The following is a 15,731-nucleotide window of genomic DNA, read 5'->3' as shown; positions in this document are numbered from 1 at the left end:
AGTGATTACATATACAGTCAAACATGTCTTAGTGATTACAGATAGTCAAACCTGTCTTAGTGATTACAGATACAGTCAAACCTGCCTTAGTGATTACAGTCAAACATGTCTTAGTGATTACAGATACAGTCAAACCTGTCTTAGTACCCGCATTGGTGATGACAGATACAGTCAAACATGTCTTAGTGATTACAGATACAGTCAAACCTGCCTTAGTGATGACAGATACAGTCAACCCTGTCTTAGTGATTACAGATACAGTCAAACCTGTCTTAGTGATTACAGATACAGTCAAACCTGTCTTAGTGATTACAGTCAAACCTGCCTTAGTGATTACAGATACAGTCAAACATGCCTTAGTGATTACAGATACAGTCAAACCTGTCTTAGTGATTACAGTCAAACCTGCCTTAGTGATTACAGATAGTGTCAAACCTGCCTTAGTGATTACAAATACAGTCAAACCTGTCTTAGTGATTACAGATACAGTCAAACACACCTTAGTGATTACAGTCAAACCTGCCTTAGTGATTACAGTCAAACTTGCCTTAGTGATTACAGATACAGTCAAACCTGTCTTAGTGATTACAGATACAGTCAAACCTGTCTTAGTGATTACAGTCAAACCTGTCTTAGTGATTACAGATACAGTCAAACCTGTCTAAGTGATTACAGATACAGTCAAACCTGCCTTAGTGATTACAGATACAGTCAAACCTGTCTTAGTGATTACAGATACAGTCAAACCTGCCTTAGTGATTACAGATACAGTCAAACCTGTCTTAGTGATTACAGATACAGTCAAACCTGTCTTAGTGATTACAGATACAGTCAAACCTGTCTTAGTGATTACAGATACAGTCAAACCTGCCTTAGTGATTACAGTCAAACATGTCTTAGTGATTACAGATACAGTCAAACCTGTCTTAGTACCCGCCTTGGTGATGACAGATACAGTCAAACATGTCTTAGTGATTACAGATACAGTCAAACCTGCCTTAGTGATGACAGATACAGTCAACCCTGTCTTAGTGATTACAGATAGTCAAACCTGTCTTAGTGATTACAGTCAAACCTGCCTTAGTGATTACAGATACAGTCAAACATGCCTTAGTGATTACAGATACAGTCAAACCTGTCTTAGTGATTACAGTCAAACCTGCCTTAGTGATTACAGATAGTGTCAAACCTGCCTTAGTGATTACAAATACAGTCAAACCTGTCTTAGTGATTACAGATACAGTCAAACACACCTTAGTGATTACAGTCAAACCTGCCTTAGTGATTACAGTCAAACTTGCCTTAGTGATTACAGATACAGTCAAACCTGTCTTAGTGATTACAGATACAGTCAAACCTGTCTTAGTGATTACAGTCAAACCTGTCTTAGTGATTACAGATACAGTCAAACCTGTCTAAGTGATTACAGATACAGTCAAACCTGCCTTAGTGATTACAGATACAGTCAAACCTGTCTTAGTGATTACAGATACAGTCAAACCTGCCTTAGTGATTACAGATACAGTCAAACCTGTCTTAGTGATTACAGATACAGTCAAACCTGTCTTAGTGATTACAGATACAGTCAAACCTGCCTTAGTGATTACAGATACAGTCAAACATGTCTTAGTGATTACAGATAGTCAAACCTGTCTTAGTGATTACAGATACAGTCAAACCTGCCTTAGTGATTACAGTCAAACATGTCTTAGTGATTACAGATACAGTCAAACCTGTCTTAGTACCCGCCTTAGTGATGACAGATACAGTCAAACATGTCTTAGTGATTACAGATACAGTCAAACCTGTCTTAGTGATTACAGATACAGTCAAACCTGCCTTAGTGATTACAGATACAGTCAACCCTGTCTTAGTGATCACAGATACAGTCAAACCTGTCTTAGTGATTACAGATACAGTCAAACCTGCCTTAGTGATTACAGATACAGTCAAACCTGCCTTAGTGATTACAGATACAGTCAAACCTGTCTTAGTGATCACAGATACAGTCAAACCTGCCTTAGTGATTACAGATAGTCAAACCTGCCTTAGTGATTACAGATACAGTCAAACCTGCCTTAGTGATTACAGATACAGTCAAACCTGTCTTAGTGATTACAGATACAGTCAAACCTGCCTTAGTGATTACAGATACAGTCAAATATGTCTTAGTGATTACAGATAGTCAAACCTGTCTTAGTGATTACAGTCAAACCTGCCTTAGTGATTACAGATACAGTCAAACACGCCTTGGTGATTACAGATACAGTCAAACCTGCCTTAGTGATCACAGATACAGTCAACCCTGTCTTAGTGATCACAGATACAGTCAAACATGTCTTAGTGATTACAGATAGTCAAACCTGTCTTAGTGATTACAGATACAGTCAAACCTGCCTTAGTGATTACAGTCAAACATGTCTTAGTGATTACAGATACAGTCAAACCTGTCTTAGTACCCGCCTTAGTGATGACAGATACAGTCAAACATGTCTTAGTGATTACAGATACAGTCAAACCTGTCTTAGTGATTACAGATACAGTCAAACCTGCCTTAGTGATCACAGATACAGTCAAACCTGTCTTAGTGATTACAGATACAGTCAAACCTGCCTTAGTGATTACAGATACAGTCAAATATGTCTTAGTGATTACAGATAGTCAAACCTGTCTTAGTGATGACAGATACAGTCAAACCTGTCTTAGTGATTACAGTCAAACCTGCCTTAGTGATTACAGATACAGTCAAACACGCCTTGGTGATTACAGATACAGTCAAACCTGCCTTAGTGATTACAGATACAGTCAAACCTGTCTTAGTGATTACAGATACAGTCAAACCTGTCTTAGTGATCACAGATACAGTCAAACCTGTCTTAGTGATTACAGATACAGTCAAACATGCCTTAGTGATTACAGATACAGTCAAACCTGCCTTAGTGATTACAGTCAAACCTGCCTTAGTGATTACAGTCAAACCTGTCTTAGTGATTACAGATACAGTCAAACTTGCCTTAGTGATTACAGATACAGTCATACCTGTCTTAGTGATCACAGATACAGTCAAACATGCCTTAGTGATTACAGATACAGTCAAACCTGTCTTAGTGATTACAGATACAGTCAAACCTGCCTTAGTGATTACAGTCAAACCTGCCTTAGTACCTGCCTTAGTGAATACAGATACAGTCAAACCTGCCTTAGTGATTACAGATACAGTCAAACCTGTCTTAGTGATTACAGATACAGTCAAACCTGCCTTAGTGATTACAGTCAAACCTGCCTTAGTACCTGCCTTAGTGAATACAGATACAGTCAAACCTGCCTTAGTGATTACAGATACAGTCAAACCTGTCTTAGTGATTACAGTCAAACCTGTCTTAGTAATTACAGATACAGTCAAACCTGTCTTAGTGATTACAGATACAGTCAAACCTGTCTTAGTGATTACAGATACAGTCAAACCTGTCTTAGTGATTACAGATACAGTCAAACCTGCCTTAGTGATTACAGATACAGTCAAACATGCCTTAGTGATTACAGATACAGTCAAACCTGTCTTAGTGACCACCTCAATTAATTGACTCCCTCTCACATGTGACCAATATTTTCCCTCCCAATATTATTTACTATACTAATTACCTGAACTTGAATTAAGAGATCACCTGCCATATTATTTAAGGCTTTGATCATGAGTAGTGAAAATAAACTACTATGAATTCACTGTGACTTGTTCCTGTTGGCAGGAATTCCTCTCTGCTGCCAAGTCCCTTGCCCAGACCGTCTGTGAGTATAAACCAACCATTCAGTATGTACATGAATAGAGTGTGGTAGTTGTATAAAGTGTAATTTCACAACAGGAGTGTAGATATTACAAAGGGCAATTAATGCTAAAGTGCATCGTCGGTCATCACCATCATTCAATCAGCATCAACTTTTCCTTAACAACTCCTTCACAATAACTTAGAGGCCCAGGGTAATGGTATTAGGCCAGTCATTACTAGCATATTGAGATGATGATCTCCAAAGTCTGTTGTAAACGAATACATGCTGGAAAGAAAAGAAAAAAAAGAACTTCAAGAGACAAAGTAAGTGTAACTAATGTGGAGTATTATCGTTGAGAAAATGAGCTGTTGTCCTGTCAGTGTCAGCTTTGGGAATGAAAGCATTTGAAATTAAAATTGACCCATCAATTAGAAAACTCCTGACAAGATCACTCAGGATTGGATGCTGACAAGGTGTCAGATGTAACTAGTCGGTTTCTTGAAATTACTGTGAAAGAAAGATTAAGTAAGATGGGTAAGCAAATAAAGAAGGTCTGGATGCTGTAAACAAAGCAAGATTGGATATTAGGGCTATGGGGTTACCTCAATGATATTAAAACTTATTTAATTAAATGTTTAAATTCTCAAATAACTGAAAGACCTTAAAAGGTCATAATGTGGAGCTAGTAGTAAGATGGGATTACAGGCCACAAAGTTATAAATGAAAAAAAAACTTAACATACTATCATATTGTAATTAAGAGGTATTCCGTTTATCATCCATATCATTATTAAAATTGCATGAAGTAGCAGAGTGATACAGGCCCATTGACCCTGTTGTATATGTATTGTATATCCTTACAGCACCTGGAGCAGCAGCTAATTCAGGACCCACTCAGGCAAAGATCGGTCCAATCAATTTTGAAGTTGTTTATGGTAAAATGGCTGAACAAAAGGTAATATGACAACATAGGGGTGTAACTGTTTAGTAATTAATGTGGACACATTTTAAACCTATAATGAATAGGTGGACTATTCTGATCATTCTTTGTCAACCTGACATTAATAATTTCTGTTATTGTTATTTCCTTTAGAAGTCATAAAAGGATATCTTTCTATAATTTTAAATGTATGTTTCACCTTATCCTTTATGCATGATGTTCAATTTTAAACTTTGATGCTTCTCAGAATTACAAAATGGTTGACAGGTAGTTATCTTGGATGAAGTTATATTCATATTTTGTTAAAAAAAATGTACAACTTAATTGTCTGATTTTAACAGATAATTAAGAGGAAAGATAACATTTACAAGAACCAATTAAGATTATGCCATCTTGGTGGTTGTCAATATCCCTCTGGGATCTCTTGGATTTTGTAAATATAAATCATTAATTAATTTTTTGATTGATCCAGATATCAAAAAATCATTGTTTGATCACTATAAAAACGTGTCAATATAATTGTATATTTATTTTTACTTTACATATTCTGAAAAAAAATTCAACAATTCAAATATGTACATGAAGTAAGTTGTTTTCTCTAAAGGACAAAAATATTTTTCCAAAGAAGGAATACAAAATATATGAGATTGATAATGTTTCTCTAGCTTTAAGTTGATTTAAAAAAAATTCTATTTGATAATTATGAATAAAAAAAGTTTAATTTTGTAAAGTATAAATAGAATTCTTTAGATGGTACATATGCTAATTACAGGTGGATGTTGTTGTGAACAGTACCTCGAAGGACCTGAAATTAGGTGGTGGGTCTGGTCTAGCTAAGTCCCTATTGACTGCGGCTGGCCCCTCCCTACAGACTGAGTGTGACAACTCTTACCCTAATGGGATCCTCCCGGGAGATCTGGCCATCACTGGTAGCTACAACCTCCCCTGTAAAAAGGTTTTCCACGGAACGTTCACCTCGTTTTACAGCAAGCAGACTGGATATAAACGACCAGAAGAGGTAAAGGGTAAATTAATGTTGTACTGTCTATGTACAAAAGCTGTGGTTTTCAAAAGCGATCATGATAATTGATCTATAGTGTTTTTCCCCTTTCACCAATTTACATGCACACACATTATGAAAATATTACATTATTTTTAAGACGAAAAAAAATGAATTTTGATATGTTAGTTCTGATATGTTGATTTTGAAATGTTAGTTTTGATATGTTGATTTTGATATGTTAATTTTGATATGTTGATTTTGATATGTTAATTTTGATATGTTGATTTTGATTTGTTGATTTTGATATGTTGATTTTGAAATGTTAGTTTTGATATGTTAATTTTGATACATTTTGATATTTTGTTGTTTTCTCAAGGTTCTATTTGACTTTGTACAAGACTGTTTGTCTCAAGCCAACAACAATGGCTACACCTCGATTGCCTTCCCTGCCCTAGGGACAGGCTTCCTTAAGTACCCAAAGGATACTGTAGCCAGTGCTATAGTGGGTAGCATACGTGAATACGTGCAAAATCACCAAACTTGTCTCTCTGATGTAAAAGTTATTGTGTTCGGACAGGATTGGAAAGATATTGAACAGGTAATACTGGCTGGCTTTCCACTAATCTGTTTAGAAAAAAATAGTTATCTTACCCACCCAGGTACTTTTGTAATGTTGGGTTCATGGGTTAATCACTTCCCATACTTGTGTGGGTAGAGTTGACTCCCATAATTTACCTGTGCATTATGATACTCCTGTAGGGCAGTTATTTTCCATACTTGTGTAAAGTAGTTAATTTCCATACTTTTAGATGCCCTGCAGGATGTAGTGCGTAAGAATTCTTGATATTAATTTTTCTTTTTTTCCTTACAACTTTCTTCTTCCTCATTTCTCCCTTACACTTCCTCACTTTTGGTCTTTAGTGAGGGCCCGCACATTTCCCCAATGTTGTTAGTATGATGTGATCGGATGAGGTGTTCTGCTGGGTGTATTCGCCAGTATGCTTCACTGAGATAGTGACTATAAAGCCAACGTAAATCATTTCTGGCTCTATCACAAGGAATCAAGTTAACACAAAGATACAGCAGCCTCCCAAGACACACACACATACACTGCACGCATGCATCTTTCACACACACACTGGGAGGCCATTCTATGACTATAGCTGTTGAAAGGATATTAAACAATAGAAACCTAATTAAACCATACTTGAAGGGTAGAGTTATCTCCCTTATGATACTTGTGGGCAGTTAATTCCCTTACTTGCATAGGACAGTCATTTTTCCATTCTTTCGGGGTAGAGTTGTCTTTCATAATTAACCTGTGTATTATGATACTTGTGTAGGGCATTTATTTCTCATACTTGTGAGGGGCCATTATTTCCCATACTCTTGAAGCAGAGTTGTCTCCCATACTTTGCTTGTTTTTCCATCCCATTGAGACAGAGTTATCTCCCATATTATACTTGCATACGGTATAGACTTATTGTCTAAAGTGATCATCAATATAAACTATAAGCAATTTGAGGTCATTATTGACAGGTATTCACTTTAAAATAGATAGATTTGTAATGATATCATTTTCTTTCTTTATAGGCGTTTAGAGATGAACTACAGGGAAAGAAGAAAATCCAAAGGCGAGGTAAAGAAATGTGTCAAAGAGTTAGTGTGAAGATTATATTGTCTTGGATTGAAAAATATATTGTTAACCTGGTCAAAGATATTTTGTTAAGTTCCTTATGTATCAAAGACAAAAGTAAAAAAAGAAATTTACATTTCATTAACTGTCGAATCTGTACTTGAACATGATAGTTAACATTTAATGGAGACAAATAATAAGAGAAGGTTATTATTGTGTAAAACTATGTGATGTCTGTTACAGTTACATCAACCATTCCTGCTAGGAACACTAAAGAGTTCCTTAAGTACAAGTACATGGAGACTCCCCACCCTCCTCCCTACTGGACAAAGTACAGGAACATGAAAAGTGTCAAGGAATGGACGATGGACGCCAAGTCGTCTCCTGCACTTCTTCAAGTGGACCAACAGACATGTGGATTCATTGAAAATGCCTTTAAGAAAACTGGGATGGCATCACGCACCATTATTAAGATAGAGCGACTAGAGAGTATAAAGTTGTTAGAGAATTATCTCCATATGTGCCAGCTACTGTTTCGCCAGGCATATGTTGTGAGCAGTTTTAAGGAGATTCAGAATATTACTGGGTCCAAGGGGCCAGTCACAACTTCAAAACATCTTGATAAATCGATGACACAGTACCTTAATCATGAGATCAATGAAGCATATCTGTTTCATGGTACAAAAAGCCCGTTTGTAAAAACTATCACACACCAAGGCCTTGACAACCGTCTAGCTAATGCTGGTCGGGTCGGAAATGGGGTGTATGCAGCAGAGGTGGCATCGAAATCCAATCAGTATGTTGGTAGGTATCCACTCAACTGTCAATGTTTAGGAAATCTAATTTCTAGATAATGAGAATGTCTCTGCTCTCCTTGAGGGAAGAAAGTACAGTAAAAATAACGTTGTTTTAAACGGTTTTTGGACAGGATTATCACATTGAGGCGGAAAAAACAGGAGAAAACATAGTTTATTATATATTTACAGCAACGAAAAATCTTCAAACATTTAATACATGCAGTACATATATATACCTGGGCAGTCTTTGTAGTATATATATCTCGACAGACTTTATAGTATATATACCTGTGCAGTCTTTATAGTATATATACCTGGGCAGTCTTTGTAGTATACATGTATATACCTTGACAGACTTTATAGTATATATACCTTGACAGACTTTATAGTATATATACCTTGACAGACTTTATAGTATATATACCTTGACAGACTTTATAGTATATATACCTGGGCAGTCTTTGTAGTATATATACCTTGACAGACTTTATAGTATATATACCTGTGCAGTCTTTATAGTATATATACCTTGACAGACTTTATAGTATATATACCTTGACAGACTTTATAGTATATATACCTGGGCAGTCTTTGTAGTATATATACCTTGACAGACTTTATAGTATATATACCTGTGCAGTCTTTATAGTATATATACCTTGACAGACTTTATAGTATATATACCTTGACAGACTTTATAGTATATATACCTGGGCAGTCTTTGTAGTATATATACCTTGACAGACTTTATAGTATATATACCTGGACAGACTTTATAGTATATATACATTTGTACCTGTGCAGTCTTTATAGTATATATACCTTGACAGACTTTATAGTATATATACCTGGACAGACTTTATAGTATATATACATTTGTACCTGTGCAGTCTTTATAGTATATATACCTTGACAGACTTTATAGTATATATACCTTGACAGACTTTATAGTATATATACCTGGGCAGTCTTTGTAGTATATATACCTGGACAGACTTTATAGTATATATACATTTGTACCTGTGCAGACTTTATAGTATATATACCTTGACAGACTTTATAGTATATATACCTTGACAGACTTTATAGTATATATACCTGGGCAGTCTTTGTAGTATATATACCTTGACAGACTTTATAGTATATATACCTTGACAGACTTTATAGTATATATACCTGGGCAGTCTTTGTAGTATATATGCCTTGACAGACTTTATAGTATAAATACCTGGACAGTCTTTATAGTATATATACCTGGGCAGTCTTTGTAGTATATATACCTTGACAGACTTTATAGTTTATATACCTTGACAGACTTTATAGTATATATACCTTGACAGACTTTATAGTATATATACCTGGACAGTCTTTATAGTATATATACCTGGGCAGTCTTTGTAGTATATATACCTTGACAGACTTTATAGTATATATACCTGGGCAGTCTTTATAGCATATATACCTTGACAGACTTTATAGTATATATACCTGGGCAGTCTTTGTAGTATATATACCTTGACAGACTTTATAGTATATATACCTGGGCAGTCTTTGTAGTATATATACCTTGACAGACTTTATAGTATATATACCTGGGCAGTCTTTGTAGTATATATACCTTGACAGACTTTATAGTATATATACCTGGGCAGTCTTTGTAGTATATATACCTTGACAGACTTTATAGTATATATACCTGGACAGTCTTTATAGTATATATACCTGGGCAGTCTTTGTAGTATATATACCTTGATAGACTTTATAGTATATATACCTGGGCAGTCTTTGTAGTATATATACCTTGACAGACTTTATAGTATATATACCTGGGCAGTCTTTGTAGTATATATACCTTGACAGACTTTATAGTATATATACCTGGGCAGTCTTTATAGTATATATACCTGGGCAGTCTTTATAGTATATATACCTAGGCAGTCTTTATAGTATATATACCTTGACAGACTTTATAGTATATATACCTGGACAGTCTTTATAGTATATATACCTTGACAGACTTTATAGTATATATACCTGGGCAGTCTTTGTAGTATATATACCTTGACAGTCTTTGTAGTATATATACCTAGGCAGTCTTTATAGTATATATACCTTGACAGACTTTATAGTATATATACCTGGATAATCTTTATACATGTAGTATATGGGTCTTTGATGTTGATATGAATAAAAGGTACTGTATGTCTCTATTGTATATCAGCCCGTCTCCAATAATATAAGCATATTGATGGATGGAGTTGACTAAAGATTACCTACTATTTACAGATCGTGATGGCCAGGGTTACAGTTACATGTTCCTTGTGAGAATGTGCCTTGGAGATATCTTCATCACAAAAAGTGGTCAAAACTTCAGACGGCCACCGTGCAAAGCCTGCAGTACACCGGTTTGTACTCAGCACTCAGAGGTATTCACATCCGTAGTGGCGGACGGTGGAGGCTTTAGTGACCGCGAGTTTGTGGTGTACGATCAAGATCTGACCTACCCAGAGTACCTCATAACATATAAATAATGTACACCTAGTAATCATGATATAGAAATTAAAGGAAGCTCGAACAAATACCCAATGGGCCTGTATTGCCTTGTGATCATGAAAGTGGGCAGGGGTATTCATTTTAACAGAATTACAACCCTTCATCACAAATTCAAGCATCAGGTTAAATGTCCAGACTCTGAGATCATACACTGTCTTATGTTGTTGTATCCTTGGTAAAGACATTGTACCTCAAATGATCTTTATAGCACCAGATGGGCCATCCATATGTTGTTCAATGAGGTAACCACTAACTACTACAAGGAGAGGTGCTACATCAAAATGACTCTAGCTGTTCATGAGTTAAGCCAACAAACAATGCAACTGATGAATTTCTAGTTCACCCTGGCCCATTTGTTCTCTATTCTCTTGTGTCTATAGAGTATCATGTTGAATTCAATTTTACTCTGAATTTTTATACATGTTTATAATCGAATCTGTATATTGTTACCTCCTGATTTTAAAAACTGTTTTGTACCTCATATTAAATCTATCTGTTCTGAAAGTACAATTTTTGTACATGGATATAAGGACAAGAGTACTATTGGGTGGCATTGTATACACCACATCCATACCAAAAAGAAAACAACTAATACAAGGTTGATAGTCTAATTAAAGTGACACTTAGAACATACAATTTCCTTGTCATAGCAAAGTGTACGAAGTTTGAAAACTGAGGGTTAGGATGTAGACAAGATCAACAGGATTCAAATACCGAAATAAATACTTACGTATGTTAAACTTTCCATGCAAAAGACAACTTAGGAAAATACTTCTATTATATATCATGGTTAAAAAGCCTACTAAGATTCAAAGAGGTCTGTAAAAATCGTTAACTCCAGACAAGATTCAAATACTGAAATAAACAAAGGGCAATACTTTTTGTAAAAATAGTCAAATTAATATGCAGGTTAAGGAAACAAAACTACGTGTAGCAATTATTAAACTTCAATGAGATTGGTTGATAAATGAATTTGACAGCTGTAAATTTGATTGGTGTATAAAAATTAGTCTCTGCCTTAAATGTGGATCCAGTCCATCAAAGAAAGGTATTAAATACCTTTCTTTGATGGACTGGATCCACCTTTAAGACAGAGACTAATTTTTATCATGTTTTGCACAGTTATAATTACCTCCCTTACTGCACCGGAATTGTAACAGAAACACTTGAAGTCAGGATAATGCAGTCGATAAAATGGGTGCTAAACTAGATGGAATTTAGGATCTTTTAGACGGATGACATTCTCGGGATCGAAGCGAATCATTACATTTGTGAAAATTATTTTTTCGGCATAGCCGTATAGTATTCTTTTGGCCCCGGATATGACGCGACAGGTGGCGTTAATGGTCAAGATGAAGTATGTGATTGGTCAGTGTAGTGGTAAATGCAAAATGCAGATTTGCAGTTAAAAACGAAACAAAGTTAAGAATGCAAGCTGAATAAGTTTCAAATGACGCATTAATAAAATTATATTCCTGATGCAAATGCAGATTGTATTATCACCAAAAATGATTCAAACTGATCTAATTTTGTTATCCGTGCTGAAACGCATTAGTTCGTTGATTTATTTCACCAGAAGTTTTACATTATAACCACCAGCATTAAAACTATGCCATTTATGTTTTTTAAAGATATTTCTTGTTTTATTACTAAATCAGACACATTAAACATTCAAAATGGTTTATGTTGTAAAATTCAAGTACTTTTCAAGACTCTTAAGCTGAATTCAAGGAGTTTAAAGTCCCAAAATCGTTGTCAAAGACTTTTATGTTTAGCACACCCTCTAAATTCAAGTACTTTTCAAGGCTGTGCGATCCATGAATAATTATGCTATTTCCTTGCCAATTCTCCATAAACAATGGGAAGGGGATTGTAGAAGACTTGGTTTAGCTTATTGATGAGACTTTTTTCCAGTCCATCAAAGAAAGGTATTACATAATAATTATGCTGTTTCCTTGCCAATTCTCCATAAACACGGGGGAAAGGACTTGGTGTAGAAAATTACATGTTGCAATTGTTCAGAGATTTGGACAGCCTCGTATACACTATCACCTCTTTTAATGTTTGTTTGGGGAAAATTTATTTTTGACAAAATACCTGTATTTAAAATTTGAATCTTTTATTTTTAAATGAACATACATGTAAATATTGTATTCTTAAAATGAAATGGTGCATCTTACATGTTGTATTTAATTCTGTGAAACTATATTTTCAGTTTTAAATAAAACAAATATATATATGAGTATATGTCAATTATTATTTGATGATTATTTGGTCAATGTTCAAACTTAGGTAACCAATTCTTAGATACCAAGGCCACAAAAGCTCAGTACAGTATCTGACGAAAGCAACTTTTAGTAAAGGTCAGAGGTGTGTGGCTCAATCCCTGCTGGAGAGGTTTGCTTTTCTCAGGAAGCTGTTTTTGTCCTTGCATGGGCAAGACACCCAAATTGCTCTAGATGGCATGCAATGGGTGTCCCATACATACAAAACATACTGGTATGTTGATCTTTGAGGGAGCAACCAGCAACAAGAAGGAAATCCATCTAAATGACTTAAAATAATTCTGGCTGTTGATTGGGCGATAACATAAGTCGAAGGAATACTGAATCCAAAAAACTTTGATTTTAAATATGGCAATGGCTGTTTGTCCACCAGTGCAATGAAACCACCCAACAGTGTATAACATGTGTAGCGGAACTGGACTGGGTTGATCATCGGTGATCAGATAGCTTAATTGGTAGAGCGTCTGGCTAGTGTTTGGAGGTCCCAGGGTTCAAACCCCGGTCCGGCTGTGGGTTTTTTTCATTCCTATTACATTTGGTGCCTGTATATAAATCAGCACTTGATCTTCACTAACCAATCACTATGGGAAACAACATCATGTGATAGCAATTTGTATCTCATAATACATGTGATCTCACAGGGTTTACAGTCTAATATACTGCCAGCCAAGATTGCTGTGAATGAATATATATATTCACACATGTATATACACACATATTTTCTCTATATATTCAATTCATAAACTGACAGTGGTTACAATCTAAGCATTCTTGTGGATTATACATGTCTGTATTGGAAAAGACAGATAGATTCATTATATTCATAACATAACAAACAAGAAAAAGCTGTGATAATTTCAATAAAAATATTTACTAATATAATGATACAATTTTTTAAAAGTCTGATAATAGGAAATATATATGATAACAAGACATGTTTTACAATGTGTTAACAGTGCATTCCACTCAATGTTTTCATATTATACTATATGATACTGGAATATTATACTATATGATACTGGAAAAGTCTTCAAACATGCAATGCAGTCAATCAACAGAAATTATGATGATACAGTAAAATACCGCTAACTCGAACTCCAAAGACCACATCAATAGTTTGAGGGATACAAATTACTAAGAGGTTAGGTAGTGATCATATGTTTACACTGTATTACAAATTATGATGTTTCCCTACAGTATATTTTGTGGTCTCACAGTAAACCTTTCCGATAGCCAATATTCATAATAATTTTGATTAGTGTGGTATGGAAAAGGAAGACATACAAAAAATTTAAACACTTGACCATTTTAGTTACCAGCAGTGATGTCAATATTGTTTAAGTTTCATTAGGGTATGACAAAAAAATTGTTTGCAAATTTTTCTAAGAATCCAGTACTGAAAACTGTATTTGATATTTATAAAACGTTTTATATGCATTTTTTTATTTATTTAATAAGGGATTATTTCGAACAAATTATTAAGCAACATTCATGGTTGTATTGTGATTTTGTTTTTTGCATCATTTACGTTTTCTTTCAGAGAGGTATGAAAGGAAAAACTCAACCAACCAGAAAGCTGCATTCTCCGTAATTACAGTTGTATTAATTAAAGAGGCTTGCCCGCAGAGATCAGAAAAATTGGCTAATAGAAAAAGATTTTTTACACATGACAGATTGTTGGAATTGTTGAGTTTTTCATTTTATTTTCCTTATAAAATGCTGAAAAGTGATATTAAAACCTCATTTTTAAAATATTATTTATTTAATCGCAACCCGCAATAAGTCCCCGCTATAAAGTGGAGTCTAATTTGATTGACACATCAAAGAAACAAGCACGTGCACAGTGCCGCACGTCAGTGATAACTTCAAACAGCTGCGCGATTTAACAAAAAAGATTTGCCGTATATTCCACCTTGTTTCTCCAGGTTGGAGTTTCAGCCGTCTTTATGACATAGTCGTAATGTTTTCATAGAATAAAAGTTCGGAAAGCCCTATTGTACATCGAAACGTGTATGAGCTTTTAATGATCGGAGATGTCCGTTTACGCCCGTCATGCTGTAAGCCTCTTTAAGGTAAGGTCTGTAGTCATCCTGATAAATAGCATTAACAGTCATATAGAAATAAGGTATAGAAGTTAGTCACGTTATACAATATCATATAAAATAAAGCACTATAATCGGTCCCTTTTATGTCATGAAGAAAATATTACAATACATCTTCTTGTAGAGCATACCGGTAAAATCTCTATCTCATGCCTTTACCATGTGTTCAACAGGTAAAAAATTGTCAGGTGTCACACCTGTTCGACAAATAGGTAGGATTAATGCTATGAATATGAAGGGAAGGAGACAAAAATAAGTCGGAGAAATACAGGGTATTCTATGAATGGCAGTTTAAGTTATCCAAGATTAATTAACAAAAAAAATTACAATATGGATGATGTAGGGACCAATTGAATAGTTCAACGGTAAATGTTTGAGGAATGCAGGTTCGAGTAAGTGGGGTTTTACTTTACATCAGTTTCAAAGGATTTGTGAATTGCATATTTCAAGGATTCTACCAACTTTCTATTCAATACCTCGTTTGTCTATTAATTTCAGAACAGAAATTTAGGAGTTATACATCCAATACACATGATTTCTGGCAGGTTACAGGGAAACTATCATAACCCAGAAATGTTTTGTGTCCTTAAACTCTTGTGAAATGCTACTTGTTAATGATTTGTACAAAATGAATAGCCTCCAAAATAAGAG

General features: G+C 35.0%; 1 protein-coding gene across 1 annotated transcript in view; it reads left to right on the top strand.

Moving 5' to 3' along the window:
• Positions 1 to 11,437, top strand: part of LOC117330056 — a 50,712-nt gene extending 39,275 nt beyond the window's left edge. The window contains exons 15-21 of the mRNA XM_033888275.1: positions 3,747 to 3,786; positions 4,628 to 4,719; positions 5,477 to 5,722; positions 6,084 to 6,305; positions 7,301 to 7,346; positions 7,587 to 8,147; positions 10,427 to 11,437. Of these exons, the coding sequence (XP_033744166.1) occupies positions 3,747 to 3,786; positions 4,628 to 4,719; positions 5,477 to 5,722; positions 6,084 to 6,305; positions 7,301 to 7,346; positions 7,587 to 8,147; positions 10,427 to 10,671 (1,452 nt within the window). The 3' untranslated portion in view covers positions 10,672 to 11,437. The remainder of the gene's footprint in view (positions 1 to 3,746; positions 3,787 to 4,627; positions 4,720 to 5,476; positions 5,723 to 6,083; positions 6,306 to 7,300; positions 7,347 to 7,586; positions 8,148 to 10,426) is intronic.
• Positions 11,438 to 15,731: the final 4,294 nt, after the last annotated feature.

This window comes from Pecten maximus, chromosome 6 (assembly GCF_902652985.1).
Source record: "Pecten maximus chromosome 6, xPecMax1.1, whole genome shotgun sequence".
NCBI classification, from domain to species: Eukaryota; Metazoa; Mollusca; class Bivalvia; order Pectinida; family Pectinidae; genus Pecten; species Pecten maximus.
This window is presented reverse-complemented; position numbering and strand designations above follow the sequence as displayed.